Source organism: Poromitra crassiceps (assembly GCF_964638095.1).
Source record: "Poromitra crassiceps genome assembly, chromosome: 13".
Taxonomy (NCBI): domain Eukaryota; kingdom Metazoa; phylum Chordata; class Actinopteri; order Beryciformes; family Melamphaidae; genus Poromitra; species Poromitra crassiceps.
Window position 1 is genome coordinate 34,733,442 of NC_139644.1, and position 14,250 is coordinate 34,747,691.

At 43.1% G+C, this 14,250-nt stretch overlaps 1 protein-coding gene across 1 annotated transcript; it reads right to left on the reverse strand.

Moving 5' to 3' along the window:
• Positions 1–181: 181 nt before the first annotated feature.
• On the reverse strand, positions 182–11,100 carry LOC310788152 (putative ATP-dependent RNA helicase DDX17). The gene is made up of 13 exons (XM_083649673.1): positions 10,811–11,100; positions 10,482–10,638; positions 9,426–9,522; positions 9,179–9,312; positions 8,928–8,993; positions 8,636–8,777; positions 8,253–8,413; positions 7,894–8,066; positions 6,888–6,998; positions 5,262–5,323; positions 5,066–5,125; positions 2,012–2,254; positions 182–1,683 (listed from the first exon to the last, which is right to left on the reverse strand). Exons 1-13 carry the CDS (start codon positions 10,855–10,857, stop codon positions 1,163–1,165), a joined length of 1,974 nt encoding a protein of 657 aa, XP_083505799.1. The 5' UTR covers positions 10,858–11,100; the 3' UTR covers positions 182–1,162.
• Between the last annotated feature and the right edge of the window lie 3,150 nt (positions 11,101–14,250).

Genomic DNA, 14,250 nt, shown 5'->3' on the forward strand with positions numbered 1-14,250 from the left:
AGCCTGGGTAAACCCAGTCTCCACGTGACCTCTATGTGCTATCAGTCACGACTTACGCTACAGGCATAGCCTGTGACGTCACGTTGAAGGCTGGGTTTATCCAGGCTAATTGTCTCTTGCTTTTCACTTTCACACCATAATGCGAGGAACTACAATGTTACACTGAAACGCTTTATTGAAACCTGAAAAACAAAACAGGGTAAAAAGTGAACATGCTGTTGGTTGCTATACATGGCTTACTGTACCAACATAGCTTATACATCACTGTACTAAGACTTAACCACACTAGTGATTAACGGCCCACAATCAATTGTCGTTGGACACATGCTTGTGATTGTGACATGGTGCTATGGCTATCCATGTATGTTTTCTCTAAATTAATGCTCCTAAAATGAACACTACGGTAAAGAGTTAAAAGAAAACATGTTCTAAAGAAGAAAAGGGAAAATCTCAGAGTATACATACATGAGAACAATCTTTTTAACAATAAGTGTGTTTAAGAGCTATAGATCTTCAGGGTTTACCTTCAACATAATTCTTGCAGCTTACAAAGTTTCAAACATGAAACTAAGGATATTATGTACTAAACCTACAACATATAACATTATAGAAACAAAAGAAGAGAAAGTAACTGAGGCACCTACCTTTGATACACCTAAAGGCAAAATCAGATACTTTAGAAATCCACTCAAGCAGCTCACATCAAGAGGCTCACAATACAAAAACAGGTGTACAAAAAGGTGTGTACTTGTTTTCAAGTTAGCAGACAATCGTGACAAACTGAGTCAACTGACACAAGTCAGTTTTAGCCAAACAGTAACTGATGAAAGTTGATTCATTTGACGTTCATGAAAGATCTCATCAGAAACAATTTGGGAATCCAGTCCAAATCTAGCCGTCATGGCATCTGATGTTGAAGAAATGACCACTTACCAACTTACCACTCAAATATAATATCACCAAGGCAGTAAGTTCAAAGCACAGTGCACTAATGTGTTGCAACCCAAACAAGCTAATAATTGGAATGTTGACGTGGTAAAAGTGGTAAAATCATCAAGGACTCAAAGCTAAAACCTTACAAAGTCAGATGTTTCGGATTGATTTTGAGGATAAAACAAAATGTCTGTGAACATGTAAGTGTGCGCGTTTTTCTCCAATCGCATTACTTCCTGCCTGAGGGAGGAGCGGACGATGGAGACGCAAACTGAAAAGGCGAGTGGCCCATCAGGCCCATGGGCTGGGGAGGCTTTAACTGCTGGGCCATGAGCGGCTGGGGGCCGGACGGGGACGGCAGCAGGGCCTTGCCCCCTCCGCTGCCCCCTGACCCAGAGCCGGCCCTGGAGCTGCTGTACTGGCTGCTGCTCACGCTGCTGCTGCTGCTGTTCTGATACTGCTCGTAGGAGCTGGAGCCTGAGCCGTAGCTGCGCCCTGCGTCCCTGCTGCTGCGCTCTCTGTAGGAGGACGAGGAGGAGGAGGAGCGCTCACCGTTGCGGGCGCTCGCCCCGCGGCCGTCACGGCTGTCCCGACTAAAGCTGCCGCTGTCTCCCCGGCTGTCCTTGCTGCTGCTGCTGCCGCCGCCACTGCCCGCCGAGCGCATTCGCCGGTCACACTCGTCCTGGTACATCAGGTTGGGATTGTTGGCGTTGGAGCCGCCGCCGCCGCCGCGAAAACGAGAACGGCCCCCTGCAGACGAGACAGAGACAGAGAAGAGAGGGGACAGATAGAAAAGAGAATGCAATTCTGTCAAACCACCACCTGATCCCATTCACATTTGCTGTCTGTTGATGCACAACAGGCAGCACCAACTCAGTCGTACCAACTCCATCATTTTAAAAACTTTATATTTAGTCTACTGTCATACAGTAAAGCTGCGCGTCGTCTATGTGTAATTTTCTGTTACAAACTGGCCTGCAGCTATTGTGTCAATTGACTAATCTATCTAATTTATGTCCACCACATGAAATATGTATCTTCCACTTTTCACAGGTTTAAACTGAGGTTGTTTGCTCACCACCTCCTCCGCCGCCCCCACCACGGCCAGTGTCAACCAGCTGCAGCAGTTTGGGGTTGATGGCCTGACGGGCCTCTTCTAGCACCCGGATCAGCTCGCGGGCCTGCCGGAGGTTCCCCGGGGTGAAGAAGGTGTAGGCCGTGCCTTTGTTGGTGCTGCGCGCCGTGCGGCCGATGCGGTGGATGTAGTCCTCCGAGGAGTTGGGGTAGTCGTAATTGATGACAAACTTGACATCCTCAACATCTTCGATTTGGAGCAGGAGGGGCGGTATGGTACAAGGGGGCAAGAGAGAAAAACACAAGTTAGAACAAAACTAACACTGACAACTGAATGAATCAATGTGCTCCATTCAGGAATTTTGGTTTTGAGTTTTTGGAATTGGGGACACGCAAACAGACAATACCTGCAAGACACCCATCATCCTCCAAGAGCCTCACTTACCTGTCAAATGATGACTATTTGGTAGAACTTGTGCATTACACAATTAGACATTGATTTTACTTACCATGCCAATTAATGCTAAGTACTTGCCCACATGCAAACAGATGACATGTGCAGTGTAATCTACAGATCAACTGAACTGCCTGAAGATGTCAAAAGGGAGAAACACATTTCTTGGGGTAAGTCACCTTAATTTTTTTTAAAATAATGATCAGGTAATTCTTGGGTAAAAATAAAATAAAAATCTATGCAGCAGTCAAAAACGCTGATTAAAGAGTTGGAAGCATACAAATCAACTGAGAAAACCAAGTTATTTTTTGGGGGAAACAAATTGTGGAAATGTCTTTAGCAAGTGGGAGGTCTGTTTCTCATTACAGTTGACAAAGGGCTTTGAAAACACTGCTGATTAGAGGAAAAGCAAGTCTCCTTTTGGAGCACGACGAAGGCGGCGGAGGGGATTGGGAAGGTGGGAGGGGGGTTGAGGCACTTACCCTGTTTCAGAGATTTTAGAGGTGACTTACAAGGTTTGCCCCCTCTGTCCCCCTCACCAGTCCTGGGAGGTCTGCAGGGGAAGGAGGAGAGCGCACAGGACAAAACACCGGTCCTTCCTCCCACCTCGCCACTCCTCCACATCCCTCCCAATGCTGGAAACTGTGGTGGATATGACCACATTCTTATCTCTGCCTCTTCACGTCTCACAGTCTTTTTGACAGAAATTGGTTCTGGCTTTGGGCATTTCTGGTTCATGGTGATGAGTCGAGAAGATCTAAACACTTTGTCACATAGACTGGCCATTGGGGAGTGGCAGTTGAGATTTTCTCAAAAGGTTAAGATGGGTGTGGCTTGTTCCAAATGTCTCCCGGGTCACTTCCAGGGTCTGGCAGTGGTTATCTATGAGCCCAGCTATTCAAGTGCAGTAACAAGAAACAGACACTAAGGTGACTGGGTGGAGATTGCTGTTTTTTGTTTTGTTTTTGTTTTGAAAGGAGAGCTGACAGAGCTTTGCCAGGGAACTGCTGTCTGTTGTGCCAAAGTACCCTTTTGCAAACCATCGAGCGATGAGGAGTTATTTACAAACTGGACTGGCAGTCAGGAAGTAGCCAAAGTATATGGGGGTGGGGGGGGTGTCAGAAAAGGGAGACTAAGCAGACAGACGGAGGTCAGAAACAGGAGTGCAAGTTAAAGGTGAAGGGTAGTGGGAGGAGAGAGGAGAAGGTGAAGAGTAAAGAGAAAGAAGGAAACTGATTGAAAAGGAGAAAAGTTGTGACAAAAGGAAGAGCGGAAGAGAGTGAAAGAAATGAAAGGAGGACAGAGGAGTGGAAAGGGAGGGAGATGGATACAGAGAGGCGGCTCCTCCAGGCCAGGACTCCTGCCAGCCAGGACCAGACATGACGTCCGCAGAGGGAGAGGCCGGCCGGGCACAGCCAGTGGTGTGGGGTGTCAGGGGCTGGCATCAGGGGGCTGCAGGGGGCAGTGTAGAGGGGAGCCTCCGGCAAAGCCGTCCATGCCCGGCTTTGGCTTCTTCCCTCCCTCACTTCCTGGCAGTTGTCTTCTTGTAACGCACCACTGTATCTCAGCTTCAGGGAACTTTAATAAGGCTATCAGAGCTCCAATAAGGCTATCATAGAAGATCGAGTGTATCCATGGGTCCAATTTGGGGAAATTTGTCTTGTCTGACAAGCTAGTTTACATGTTTATCAATGGTAATGTTGCTCCTGAAGGCCTGTGCAGGAAAGGTTTCGTAATCAGTATCCCATAGTGATAAAAACACACTATGGCAAAAGTCCAAAAGGTCTCTGGGTAATTTAAATGTTTGTGCTGAGTCTCTGTTACAGTTGGTGTGGAGCGTTACTGTAGTGATGGCATGGCTGAGGGGAGTCCACCCTCCTCCATAGCCCCCTCTTTGCCCTCTCAACTGACCGCCGCCCCCAACCCCAGGTTCAAATTTGGAAGCCCAGCAGCGGCCCGCGCTCCCCCACCCTTGTCGCCCAGGCAGCCAGTGTCCTGGAAGGGGGGAGAGGTTTGTTTGAGGGCTTGATGGCTGTGGCTGGGATTGATTAATCAGGCCGTCTCTCTCCCCAACTCAGGTTTCGATTTGTCATGCCTAGGTCCGGCTGCAGGCTCCCGAGGGCCTGTGTGCTTCTAGTTGCCGGAAGAGAGACTTGGAAACAAAAAAACAAATAAATAATAAATAAAAAATTAAATAAAAAAAGAAAACAAACGAACATAGAATTAGGTTCAAAAAATGGCTTGCCATCTTGTAAGGGGCTGCTTCATCAACCATACCCCTTACATCTTCACATTTTATACAACATCATTTCTATGGTCATAGTATTTGTCTTATTCAATAGGGCAAAATGGCTTAAAAGCCCCGCTTCAAATATGATATACTTCTCAGATACATGCCGTATCTAACAAGTATGTCCGTTGTTTGAAATAATGTGCGTGAGTGTGTGGTTGACTACAAATCTACCGAGCAAAAACATGCAGTAAAATAGTGATAATTATATACTGATCATTGTTCACATTATATTATTCTACAGATTATATTATCTAGTGTGTGGTGGTTATTCTGAGGAAATATTGTTTTGCTTTTGAGCACACATGACATACCCAAACCACGTGAGGCCACATCAGTAGCGATGAGGATAGGAGCTTTGCCACTACGGAACTCTGCAACACAACATGAAGGATTGAGGACTATGAGCTGAGTGGTGTATCTTCAAAGAGAGACAACATCAAATAAAAGGGAATGACACTGCGACAACTTAAAGGGCACAAAAGGACATGTCCCACGTCTTTGTTGTACCTGTCAGCACCCAGTCTCTCTCTGGCTGGCTCTTGTCACCGTGAATACACATCGCTGGCCACCTAGGAGGCAAACCGGGTAACTGTCACCTTCAGAACTTGACGGACATGATCATCACACCAGAGATCTTGGGTCATAAAAAGGGTAACACTTTACAATAACGTACACAAATCCTATAGTAGTTACTGATAAACTAACCATTAACTAATCGCCAGTTAATCATTCGCTAATGAAAAATTTGGCATTAGTTTATCACTAGTTAATCATAGTTAATGAGTAGGTAGTCATTAGTTAATGATTAGTATCTAATTTCCTGAGTAGAGTAGTTAATCAGTACCTAATGATTACTAAATTTCAGCTCGTGAATAGAGTAGTTAATCATTACTTAATGATTCCAAAATGTCAGTGCGTGAATGTATTAGTTAATCATTAGTTTATCTTTTTGTGTACCCTATTGTAAAGTGGTGCATCATACTCAGTGGTTTATGAATACTGAATCATTACCTGTCCATTAGTTACTCTTTTCGCACCCTAATATAAAGTGAAAGATATCCTTATCAAATAAACACTCCCTCCAGGTGAGATTCGAACCCTGAACCCCAAGATTGTTAAATTGTAAGTCTGGTTCTCTACCATCTGAGCTAACCAGCCTGTTGCTTGTTTGAGCCATACTATTGAATGTAGAGCCTGAGACCAAGTATTATAGTTTAAAGGTATATTCCACCCAAATACTACTTTCTGTCCAAGTACTTACAAGTACTTAGACATAAGTAGTATTTGGCTGAAACATACCTAAGTACTTGGACATGAAGTAGTATTTGGATGGAATATACCTTTAAAACTATAAGTATTTGGAGAGAAGGTAGTATTTGGGTGGAATATATCTTAAAAACTATAAGTACTTGAACAGAAAGTAGTATGTGGATAGGACATAATACTTAGTCTCTGACTCTACAGACCTATAGTATGGCTCTACCAAGTAACAGGCTGGTTAGCTCAGATGGTAGAGAACCAGACTTACAATTTAACAATCTTGGGGTTCAGAGTTCGAATCTCACCTGGAGGGAGTGTTTATTTGATAAGGATATCTTTCACTTTATATTAGGGTGCGAAAAGAGTAACTAATGGACAGGTAATGATTCAGTATTCATAAACTACTGAGTATGATGCACCACTTTACAATAGGGTACACAAAAAGATTAACTAATGATTAACTAATGATTAACTAATACATTCACGCACTGACATTTTGGAATCATTAAGTAATGATTAACTACTCTATTCACGAGCTGAAATTTAGTAATCATTAGGTACTGATTAACTACTCTACTCAGGAAATTAGATACTAATCATTAACTAATGACTACCTACTCATTAACTATGATTAACTAGTGATAAACTAATGCCAAATTTTTCATTAGCGAATGATTAACTGGCGATTAGTTAATGGTTAGTTTATCAGTAACTACTATAGGATTTGTGTACGTTATTGTAAAGTGTTACCATAAAAAGTGTTAGAGACTGTCTGGAACACGACCAAATCTTAGGAAGGGCCATCAGTCAAACAAGCTTTGTGTAAAAGGCTTTGGTGAGCATGTTTAGGCTCTTCAATCTTCTCATACTGACCCTTCTCTTCTCATCCTGCGTGTGAGGTCATCACATCGTTTCTTGGTCTCAACAAAGATGATGGTTTTGTTCTCCTTCTCAGCCATGATCTCCTCCATCAGCTGGAGCAGTCTGAGGAAAGAGCATTTAAAATACATGATTGTTCATTAACATACATGTAACTAAAGGGGGGGGGTTTAGCTTCAGCTTTTGCCTTGACTCATATCAGACCTACATAATAGGGTTGGTGGTGGGGGGGTTATCGATTCTTAGATGCATCGAGATGTAGGGCTGGGTATTGGCAAGGATCTCACGATATGATACGTATCACGATACTTGGGTCACGATACGATTGTATCACGATATATTGCGATGCGATACATATTGCGATATATTGCGATATTCTACAGAATTTACTCAAAATTAAATAATAGAGCTAAAGATACAACACCCTGTGTACCACCCAAGTAGTGTAATAATATGTACATCACTTTATACAGATAAGTCAGTGGACAAATTTAGTCAAAACTACAGAGTGTTGAGTGTTACTGAACACATCGATATGGGAAATATCGATACAGTATCGATTAGAAGTGGGAATCACCAGATGCAGAGGCCTGGCATGGCATGGCCTGCAAAAAAAAAAAAAAAAAAAAAAAAAAAAATTTGGCGTCCAAGTATCGATACAGTATCGGGAAATAAAATATCGCGATATATTGCCGTATCGATTATATTGCCCAGCCCTATCGAGATGCGGACGTGGACGATTATGAATCGACTCACAAATGTCAATAATCGATTTTTTTTACGTTAAGGTGATGCTGAATCGAAATCGAATCAAATCGTGAGGTGCCTAGAGATTCCCAGCCCTACTACATAATCACTTTGGGCATAAGAGGGGAGGGAGAGGAAATTAAAGACATGAAAAACAAAGTTGGAAGAGGAAGACAAAAGAGGGAATATAACAACGAGAGAAAGCCATGAACCAAAACTAAGAATAAGAATGGCCAAGCGCCCAGCCTCTTACTTGTTGTCCTTCTCATTCTCCATGCAGACGTCAACAATCTGCAGGATGTTGTGGTTGGCGCTGAGTTCCAGGGCTCCAACATTTATCTGGACGTAGTCCTTCAGGAAGTCCTCTGCCAGCTGGCGAACTTCTTTAGGCCAGGTGGCGCTCCACATCAGGGTCTGTCTGTCAGGCTGGGCAAAGACAGAGAGAGAGAACAGAAAGAAAAAAAATATTGCTTCATCATCTAATACCAACCAGACAAAAGATAATGGATATGGTAGCAACAGAGGCTGTCAAGTGTCAACCACTAATTAACCTACAAAAACATAAACACAACTTGTTACGCTTTTCATTCAACTGAACCCCTTCAGCTTTACCCTGATCTGGTCGACAATCTTGCGGATCTGTGGTTCAAAGCCCATGTCCAGCATGCGGTCAGCTTCATCCAGCACCAGGTATGTGCAGCGCCGCAGGTTGGTCTTCCCGACCTCCAGGAAGTCAATCAGACGACCTGGGGTGGCAATGCAGATCTCCACACCTAGGAAACACAAAGGGAGGTTGAATTACAATCGAATTGATCATCTTCACACAATGCAACGAACATACACATTTAATCCAATGTGGGTGTACTAAAGATAATGTGACACAGATGTTCAGGCCGAGATAGAGAGATTGCTATCAAAAGGGATGAAGTTTATGTCTCGTTACTAATGTTCTGTAACATAAAACAGCATTACCCAGACAGGGAAATCCCCCTCACCTCTCTCCAGGTCACGGATTTGGGGGCCCTTTGGCGCGCCCCCATACACACATGTGCTTTTGAGGCGGGACGTCTTTCCATAGTCACATGCCACCTGCTGTACCTGCTGTGCCAGTTCTCTGGTGGGGGCCAGGACCAAGCACTGCAGAGGACACAAATGATGACAAAACAATCTTCTGGTAACATGCATCAAGTTGTTTTTTAATCTACATTCCTTTCCACCCATTACTACTACCTATGATATGAAAAGGCAGACTGCACTCTGTATATTCTGTTGCTCTCTTTTACTTACAATGGGTCCATCTCCTCGCTCCAAGTAGGGCTGATGGTTGATATGCACAATGGCAGGCAGGAGATACTGTGGACAGATAAACACGGAGATTTATTATGACAGAAGATGATATTTATGTAAATGTAAATCTTAAAACCATCCTTCAACAATGACCTCCCACGAGATCCGGCTGCTCTGTAATCTACGAGTACAGAACAGTAATGCATCTGTCTGGTAAGGGGACAGGAGTTGGGGGAGGATATGAGTCTCACCGATAAGGTTTTCCCAGAGCCGGTCTGAGCTATGCCCACCATGTCTCTCCCACTGAGGGCCAGAGGGAAACCCTGCGCCTGGATGGCCGTGGGCTCCTTAAAGTTCTGCTGCATCAGAACATCCATTACATGCTCTAGACGGGGTAAAAAAAATCAGGCTATTGCAATAGTACCAGTAGATTCAAATTGGGTGCAATTCCAGAGGTTTGTATGTGTAGATAAACACAGCATGTACGCTTGTACTCACGAGGGAAATGGGCCTGATTGAATTTAGTGATAGGCTTTGGGCAGCCTGAACCTCTGAGAGTGATTTCCTTCTTCCTGCGAAACTCCTCGAGATCATACTGAAAGCACAGGAGGACAACCCCCATGTGTTAAACCAACACAGACTAAACAAAAAACCAGGGGTGAGTAGTGTTCTCACACACACACACACACACACACACACACACACACACACACACACACACACACACACACACACACACACACGTCTCACATGCCTTACTGTTGAGCAAAGACTATCATCCATCCTACTTTTACATTTTTCACTCCTACATTTCTTTTTAACAGCATCATTTATAGTTCAAGTACTCACACACACTCCACCAGAGGGGCGAGTGGGGGGTCAGTTGACTTTGCCTAAACCTAACACCAACTATATGAAGAAAACGTTATATATAGGCCTATCTATAGTGTCTTGGAATTGTTTACCAGGAAACATTTCCTCCATCTATGGGAGGGTGAAGGCTGAATATCTCAGCTTCTAATTTGAAACGCCTGTTTTTGCTGAAAACAACCTATCTTCTCCGGCTCATAACTAAAGAACGGAAAATGGTATCAATAAACTTTTTTTTGCTGAATAGAAGGTAAGATCCCATCTGCACTCACAAACACCATTAAACACACATTGACGCTTGTGACACCACATTGACTTCTCTTTCTGTGTTTTTTTAATAGTAGTACAGAGTGTTATACAGATCAGTTGATTTCCAGGCAATAGGCCAGCTACATGACTAGCTGACCAAAATAGTTTTTCTTTTTTCTTTTTACTTATTTTTACTCAGTTTCTCTTTGAGTTTCCTTTCTTTGTATTGAATTTTACTATTTTCTTATAATTTTACTATGTTATTTTACGACTGGATTTTACTTTGTTTGCCGTTTACAATCGCTATGTAATGTGTATTGTGTTTGGACCCCAGAAAGACTAGCGGTCGTCTCGGCGGCAGCTAATGGGATGCATTTAAATAAATAAACAAACACACACAAACACACGTGGTTTGAGAGTGACATTTGAAAATACCTGACTCAATCGCTGCACATCTGGATGTTCATTATAAAAGTTCTTTTCAAACTTGGGGAGCTCGCTCAGGTCCCATTTCTTTTTGCGTAAACGTTCCCCTGGGTTCCCAAACTTTTTGGGGGGAGGCCCACCTCTGCTGGACCCAAAACGAGGGCTTCTACAACACAACGAAACAAGCATCACGCCAGCTAACATTGGAGTACAATATAATTTGCTCACTAATTAACCGTTATTAACGGTACAAAAAACGTCTCAAAAATCAAAGTCCCTCATAATCAAAACAAGTAAGGTCAGGCTAAGCGTACTTAGCATGCAGTTTATTTACTTACCCCCGGTCACGACCACGGTCCCGGTCTCTGTCTCCATAGCCTCTCATTTTGAGCACACACGACTCTAGGATAAGGTGTGAGGTACGTTACGGGGACACCCTTGTATGTTAAAGGACGTTAGCTCGGTGCACTTCTTGTCTCCGAGGCTAGCTGAGCTGACTGTTTCGCGGGCCTAGCTTGGAAACGACAACCAACGGTTTGGCCTGATGCTAACTTTTAACATTAGCAAAATATAAAAACGATTGTTTGCAAATTCGTCAAATTCAATGATAACACAGAGCCATGTTTCTGGCGTAACACAAGCCTATATTTACATATATATTTTTTACCCAAATGTCAGTAACGTTAACGTAGACTCGACGGGAACAGCAGCCTTGCTGTGTTGTTGTTGCTTTGCGGTCTAGCTTGCAGGAGCCAGTGCTGCGACCACCCACCAGTGTTGCCAGATCTCGCGAGAGAAACATGCAACCAGGTCTTCGTTCGAATTGGTTGTTTCTCTCGCGAGATCTGCAGCAATCATAGACTTCATTCCAGCATTTGTGTGTGAATTGCTTTTTGTTTCCAAGTCCATAATGCAATGTATTTCAGAGTTAAATCAAAGTCAAGAGAATGAATTTCACATTTAATAACACATTGAGATCCTTTGACGGTCACTTTCATACTGTCTTGAGCAGTGATATTTGACATGAAATCTTTTCACTTTTTAGAAAAAATATAAAATGCTTATAGAGTAACAAGGTTGTTAGTACATCAGTGGATAAATAGATAGATTCCTGTTTTATAAATTGTAATCCTGGTATATAGTAATTGAACGAGTGGTGGAAATTCGCGTTTCAACGAAGAAAATAATTTGTCCTTTTTCAAATTGTCTATTGTCTTTTATTTCCTTTTCAACACCGACAGAGACAAATATACCATAGCATCAAAACCTAAGAGAAAATATTACCAATATACAAATGAAGAAAAATTATAAAACAAAATGAAAAGAACAAGTCATGAAAATACAAAACAAAGCACTATCCCAACTTGAGTATTACAGTCATAATCATTAACATTCTGCAGTGCTTATTTCAACTATTTACAATATTCATTCCTTTCTGGTATAATATATTCAACTTTGTCATTAAGATACAACTTTTAAATCACATAGTATCAAAAGTATCATTTGATAGTGTGTCAAATCAAGACACTTGACATTGATATGCTGTTACCTTAGGGGCAAAGTACAAATAAGGCATTGAATGTCACTCCTTTTCAACATCACCAAGCCAAAGGTACATTTAGAACAAATTCAGACAACCAATGCTTTTCTTATAAGTACTGTTGTTACTTGAAGTCTAAGGGGTTCAGGGATGAGAGAGCTACATGACTGATGTGTTGAGTGAGTAATGTTTGTGTTTGTGTAGGAAGGGGGGTTGGATCGGATGTGGGGCAGGAAACACATTTTTCCATCCACTGGCAGATTCCACAATTCAACAACCACTTCCTCTATTCCACCAGTGGAATATCAGTTTTAGATGAGAAAGACGCTTTGCCTGTCAATGTGTAGAGGGCGCCCACTTACCGACCCCAGATCACATCTATCAGCTTGAAATCAACCATGTGCACCTTCTACTGGCCACTGCTAAAAATGCATATTAAACACACGTTGATAATCATATGAACTATGACAGCCAAAGTGGTGAATGTGATCCTTTGGGTATGGATGTAGCCTCATAATCACCTCTGGAGGATAACTGGCCTGGCTGAGGGTTTTGATTCACTCCAAGTATTTGTCCGCTCCCCATCTTTCTACAACATGTCTGCAGCAGTGTTCCTATTGTACACCGTTCTGGGCTGGCACAACCCCTGGACCTAAATGTATATTGTAGCTATCATACCTGGACATTATCTATACTAGACATTTTGCCCGCTTATTTCTAGGGTGGAGACTCTGGAGACGATGCGCTAGCCTGGGTAAACCCAGCCCCCACGTGACCTGCTCTCAGACCTGCTCTCAGTCACTAGTGACTGAGAACCAGAGGTCTGAGAGCAGGTCACGTGGGGGCTGGGTTTACCCAGGCTAACGATGCGCCATGGGCCCACTCTTTTTTGGGTGTGACCAAACTATTGCCAACTCATGCGGTTAGTGCGCGCCTTCTGCATGTACGCAGGACCAAACGGTGACTTGGTCCAGGTCTTCCATCCTCTTGTGGTGTGGAAGTGGCTCGAGCTGGTCCATGTTGTCGCAGGCTCAGGCTTGATTGACTGTGCTGTGAGCAAGACTCGTCCAATTTATAACCTCAGCAGGGAAGGATTTATGACATCACTGATGCCCTATTATTCACCGCATGTAGCCCCGCCCACTTGACCCATTGTGTCACGACTTCGCCGGCTGTATTTACCTGCTCAACCTAGGCTGACTCACCTCGTCAAACCTGGTTTGACTCACATACGAGTTAGACCAGGTTCATGAGTCACAGGAAGTGTAAACACAATCAGAACTTCCGATTGTGTTTACACTTCCTGTCAGTCTCTCAAGCCAGAATGTCTCTTCTACATAAGGTGAATAATACTAGTAAGATCACCTTGTCATTACACTTATTTACATCTGCATGTCAACTTTTGAAAATCTGTGTCTATTGCAGATTCCACCCTTTACTGTAATCATCTATTTGTCTGGTCTCAGATATCTGTTTGCCATAGCCAATCATAGACCAACTCACTCACTCACTCACTCGCTACCCTATTATAGCTGTCACTCATGATCAAGGGTGCCAGTAGAAGCAGAGCCTGATCTGTGCTGCACAATAATGCCCCAATCATGGGATTACGATCCACAGCACAGCAGAGCTGGGCCAGTGTCACTTCCTCACTAATCTGTAATCTGCGTGGGCGTTGTCCGTCCATCAGTCCCACACGAAAGCCTCTATCCCACCGCTGTTCCCTCAGCGCTCCATGAACAACACTTAACATTGTGGGCCAAGCCCCAGCAGGCCAAACAGCCAGAGTCACACTACTACCTGACCTGTTACACTTGTTCATATGAACACATGAGAAAACAATAACTCATACATAGTATACTTCAGACATCGCTGGAATAAACGGTTTTCCAACAGGCTAGTCTTAAATGAGTCGTACCTTTAAGGTTATAGAACACTTAAATAAAATAATTATTTGCGATAAAAACACACATATATATATACTGTATATATATATACTGTATATATATATACTGTATATATATATATATATATATATATATATATATATATATATATATGTGTATATATATACCGGTATATAAATAAAGCCCAGCAATTCAAAGGCTCCTTAGGGTTGCCTGTCAATAGAATAAAATCAGAATCTTAAAATCGGTGTGTCTTACAGCCTGGGGGCGGGGGGATGTCGCTCCCTCTATTTGGCAATATTTCAGTAAGAGGCAGACTTGGCAGAAGGGT